This window comes from Leptonychotes weddellii, chromosome 7 (assembly GCF_054177405.1).
Source record: "Leptonychotes weddellii isolate Sample4059 chromosome 7, ASM5417740v2, whole genome shotgun sequence".
In the NCBI taxonomy this organism is placed as follows: domain Eukaryota; kingdom Metazoa; phylum Chordata; class Mammalia; order Carnivora; family Phocidae; genus Leptonychotes; species Leptonychotes weddellii.
Window position 1 is genome coordinate 679,803 of NC_138375.1, and position 4,929 is coordinate 684,731.

Genomic DNA, 4,929 nt, shown 5'->3' on the forward strand with positions numbered 1-4,929 from the left:
ACGCGCCACAGTTGGTCTCCCGGTTTCTCGGGCTGACGGAGGCCGCGGTGGTGCTGGGGGCGCTGCGGGGGGCGCTGCGGGGGCGGGGCCTTGTGGGTGCCAGCGCCGTGTGGACGTTTCACTGTGTCTGTCTCTCCTGGGCGGACACCCCGGAGCGGAAGGGCCAGCCCGCGCACTGCGAGCATGTTTACATTTCTGACAGAGTGCCAAACATTTTTCCAAAGGGGTTGTCTCGTTTTACACTCTTGGGGTCCCTCCCCTAGTTTCATGAGGCAGATTGTGGTCCGCGCCCACACCTGGCCTCTCTCCCGTGTTGGCATTTGGTCGACACAGTAGAATAAAAGCCACACTCAGCGCTGACCGGGCCAGGGACCAGACAGGCACTTGGTGCACATTATGCCATTTTTGCAGAACATTTTAACTGACAGATGGGGAAACTGAGGCACAGAGTAACTTGCCTGGTTCCAGCTGGTCGGCACTGAGCAGATTTGCCCCCACTGTCTGACCTCAGAGCCAGACCTTGAGGTGTTTGTCCCTCATCAGCCCTGGAATCAGGCCTCTGCTCTCCTGGCCACTGGCCTCGTCCACTAGGGTTTGAAATCCCCTCCCTGTGGATCCTTGTGATCACTCTGATTTGCTTTTCAGGGTTCGTCTCCCTTAGGAAAAATACCTCGTGTGGCCTTGGGCTGGGCTTGCTGGCTTTTGTTTGGGTGACGAGCGGATCTGGGGTCTGTGAGCCCCCGGCCGGGCAGCCCACATGCAGCCACAGCCCTCCCTCCTGTCTGTGAGGAGGCGTCCCCTCCGCAGAAACACACTGCAGTAATTCACACACAAGAGTGTGGGCGACAGGTGTTGGGTGAGGTTTTCTGTCCTCTTGGTTTGGTCTGAGGACCCCAAATCGTGCTATGAGCCAGTGGCCCGGCACCCTGGAGAAAGGTGCGGGAAGGACCTGGAGTCGCCCAAACCAGGAGAAACGGCCGGGATGGACGTGCTGGGCAGGGGACCCTGCCCAGATAGGGTTCTGCTGGAGGTGTCAGTCCCTACTTCCGTGGGACCAACAGGGGCTCCGGCAGCCCTCGGGGCCCCGGGTGTGCGTGCCGAGCCTGTGGGATGCTGTCTGGCTCGTGCGGGGTGGTGAGGAGTTGGGGGACAGCTACTATCGGCTGCAGAAGCCCCTCCCTGAGGTCCGCCCATCAGGAGCTGCCCAGACACTGTCGGGGGCTGCAGTACCCGGGCCCCACCTGGAATAGGCAGCGCGGGGACCGGCCTCCACGCAGCCACGAACGCGGCCCAGCCCCTGGAGAAAGGAGCCAACAGGTGGCCTCAGACCTGTGGCAGGAGGGGTCTCCACCCTCACCCCTCCTCCATTCAGCCCTAACCCTGACTGGGGGGCACAGCGAAGTCTGCACTTGTCTCCCCACGAGAGGCCCCCCAGGGCGGCTCTCACAGACCCCACCGCAGGACCCCGCCACAGGTCCTCAGCTGCCCCACAACCCCCCCCACCCTCCCAGGAGCTGTGACCGGTAGGGGCCCCCCGCCCGGCCCAGGGCCCAGCACACAGGCCCACCCGAGGTACCGGCTTCCCCCGTGCGGCCTGGGGGGTCGGACGCAGCCAACACTTGCCCTCCCTGTCCCCTCCCTCTGCAGAGCGTGGCTCTCCTCTGCGTCAGCCTGTGGGCTCTGGCCTTGGTGGCTTTGGGGGTGGGCCGGCACCCCATCCTGGCCTAAAAAGCAATGTTGGATGATCAGGGGCTTGTGGGCTGGCTGTTAAGCATCAGTAGCTTGAAATCAGCCACGCTGGAAATATTCTCACCAGAGAAATTGGCAAACGCCACGAATCAGGCTGTTCTTTTCTGAAGGGCTGGTCACCGGCATCCCATTCTGTGTCTAGGGACCCCAGGGCTTTGCGACAGAGTCAGGCCGGAGCTGGGGGTGAGGGACGGGAGTGTGCAGCCCTGTTTGGATGCGGCCATGCGTGCGGTGGAGCTGAAGTGCGGACTCAGGCCCCGACTCGGCCCCATCTCCTGACGTCCCGGGAGCCAGCGGCACGGTAGCCCCGGGATGCGTCAAAGCCACCGCCAAGCTGCGCAGCGCCCGGGGTGAGAGGCCCTGCCCGGCCCTCTGGGGCTGCTCGTGGCTTAACTCACCGTAGATGGAGCTCATGGGACGTGGTGAGCCGATAGGTGGTATTTTGCGAACGTGGCTTCTCATTGGCGGAGTTTTCAACTTGAAAGAAGTAGTTCACCTTTTGAGCCGGAGAAACAGAGCCAGGATTGCACTTGTGTTCAGAATATTTAGCTTCATCTCCCCTTCTCCCCTGATTGTTAAATTCCGTCCCGTGCACAGCTGTCTGTCACCTCGAGTCCATCTGGGAATAGAGAGGGATCTAAACGCCACCCCACCATCCCCAGTCCCTGGCTGCCCCTGGCCCCTGGCAGACGCTCACACTCGGCGTGGACCAAGCCCCCTGCCTGGGCACCAGGGGGCCTCTGCAAACTCGGGGCCCAGGCAGGTAGCTCTTGAGAAGACCCTTGGGCAGAGGAGCCCTGCAGGATGTACTGACACAAACACATTAAGTGCACAGTGAAGGCGAAGGCTTCCGTTTCTCACTGGGGACCGGGCTGAGAGAAGGCTCCAGTGAGGGAGAGACGCCCAGACGGTGGGTCCCACGAGCTTGGCTGCATGGCAAGCCACGCAGCTGGGAACATCCTGTGGGGCTCAGTGGTACCTGCAGGTGACAGAGAGGCCGTCCGTGCAGCCAGACCCTCGAGGGATGGGTGGGGCAGCCTGGCCAGGAGGACTACCTGCACATGCACCTGCCTCGGCCCAGGTGTGGCCACCCCGCGGAGCAGGAGCCCACCTCGCCGGACCCCACGCTGCGGCCAGCCCAACAGCACAGACCTGTGGCTGGCGTGGTTCCCTCGGTCAGTGGGGCAGGGGTCCCCATCCCAGGACGGGCGCAGGTTTGACTGGCAGCTTCCGGTTGCTCATGAGAACTCACGTCCCCAGGAGGAGATGGAGGGCTCGGGACCGAGGCGTGAGGGGGCCCCTGGGGCCTTGGAAGGACACCAGGAGACCGGAACGTGTGCGCTGGCCCAAGTGCGCTCAACGAAGAGGTCCCACACCGGCGCTCCGGCCGTGGGAACGGTCATGCTCCGGGTGCTGCGGAGTCTCCACGTGGTAGAAACCAGCAGGATCCAAGCACCCGAGTGCTCAAGACATTCCAGCCCCAAGCAAAGGGTCTTGCCAGTGGGCGGGATCTGGAGCCCTGGGCATCCCTTCAGCTGCTGAGCGGGTCTCGGGAGCAGCGGGTGCAGGGGTGTGGCCGCTGCCCTCACCCTGGGGGGAGGCACCAGGCTCCGTGTGTTTGGGCACCCCCCGCGGCATTACAGGGGAATGGAATCAGTCAGAGTTGTTACTGCCGAACTGTGTTCTCCCAGATTCATGTGCTGTGGTTGGAGATGGGTCTTTAAAGAGGTGATTACGGTACAATGACGTCTTTGGGTGGGCCTCCTCCACACGCAAGAGGCCATGGAGACAAGACCGGCACCAGGAAACGCGCGGGAAGAGCGGGGTGGGGGGGGGTGTGGAGAGACGGGGGCTCAGGGCCCCTCCTGTGCCCAGCCCGCCCTGCAAGGGTGTGGGGAGGACCGATTCACCCGCGGGGCAGGCGGGGCAGACACCCAGCACGCTCTGGCCCAGGGCGCTCTCGAGAGTCGCTGCACTTGAGGGGTCCCGGCCTCCTGGGGCTTTGTGGGGGTCCTTGAAGCAGGGACAGTCAGCCCATCATCACTGCTGGGGTCCCTTCGTGCCCGTCCCAGGACCCCGCTGGTGCCTGGCCCCAGACCGGCAGGGTTACCCACTGGGGGCTCGGGCTGGGCACACGTGCTCTTCGCCCTCCTCAGACCCTCCCCCAACCCACACGTGCTCCTGGTCTCTGACTTTGCCCTCATCCAAACACCCCCGCACCAGGCTTTCCCCTGGATGGCCCTGCTTCCAGCCTGCATTCCTCCTAGGCTTTGCTCAATGTCCCCCATCCAAGGCCTCAGCCCTGGTCCCCTGGTTTCCAGGCTGAGGGGTACCAGTTGGCCTAAACCTCGTCCCACCAGCCCTGGGGGCGAGGGGGCCCTGCTGCTGGCTGACCCGGGGCTGGGTTGGTCCCCTGGCCTCACCATCTGCACATTTGTTACCGATGCACCTGCGTCCATGGCATGCGCTGTGTCCCGCCAGCCCGTCAGTGCCCTCCCATCCACCCGTCCCAAGGGAGCTGGTACCCTTCAAGCTCTCAGATTTCACGGGAGGCCTTGCATGCTCTCTGGAGCTCCGTTCACCTTCCTTAAGGTGGAATGTTCTGGAATGCAAGGATCCCCCAGAAGGGGCTGTGATACCTGGGGGCAGAAGGCAGACAGAGGGGTCAGACATGCATGGGAAGCCCGGAGCCTTTGGGCACGACCGGCTGTGGACACTGCACCCCGCACGGCCCACACAGGGTCTGGGGAGGCCAGGACGACCCCCACCCTGGGGCACTTGCAGCGAGCCTGGCTGGTCCCCGAGAAGAGCCAACAGGCACAGGAGAACACCCGGAAGGTAGACGTAGAGGTCACAGGAATGTCCCTGATGGCCAAGTGCCACATGTGCGAAGAAGGTGGCGTCCAGCTGGTGACCATGCCTCGGAGTCCACCCTCTGGCCCTCGAACGGTGGCTAATGCCACGTGTTTGAAGCAGGAGGGGAAAGGGTGAGGGCCGGCCACCCCAGAGCGACTTGTGCCTGGACCCTGTCCCACCATCCCCACCCTCCCCGCCCGCCCTCAGCGGCTGCCCTGGCTGACCAGCTTCCCAAGAAGGGCACTGGGCGTGCGCTCCGCTGCAGGCCTCCCTGTCCACTGACCACCCCTCCTCTGTCTCCGGGGGCTTTGGACGGCTGAAGGA

General features: G+C 63.8%; 1 protein-coding gene across 1 annotated transcript in view; it reads right to left on the minus strand.

Moving 5' to 3' along the window:
• NKD2 (NKD inhibitor of Wnt signaling pathway 2) overlaps positions 1-4,667 on the minus strand; it is an 8,615-nt gene extending 3,948 nt beyond the window's left edge. The window contains exon 1 of the mRNA XM_081825780.1: positions 4,518-4,667. Within this exon, the coding sequence (XP_081681906.1) occupies positions 4,518-4,667 (150 nt within the window). The remainder of the gene's footprint in view (positions 1-4,517) is intronic.
• Between the last annotated feature and the right edge of the window lie 262 nt (positions 4,668-4,929).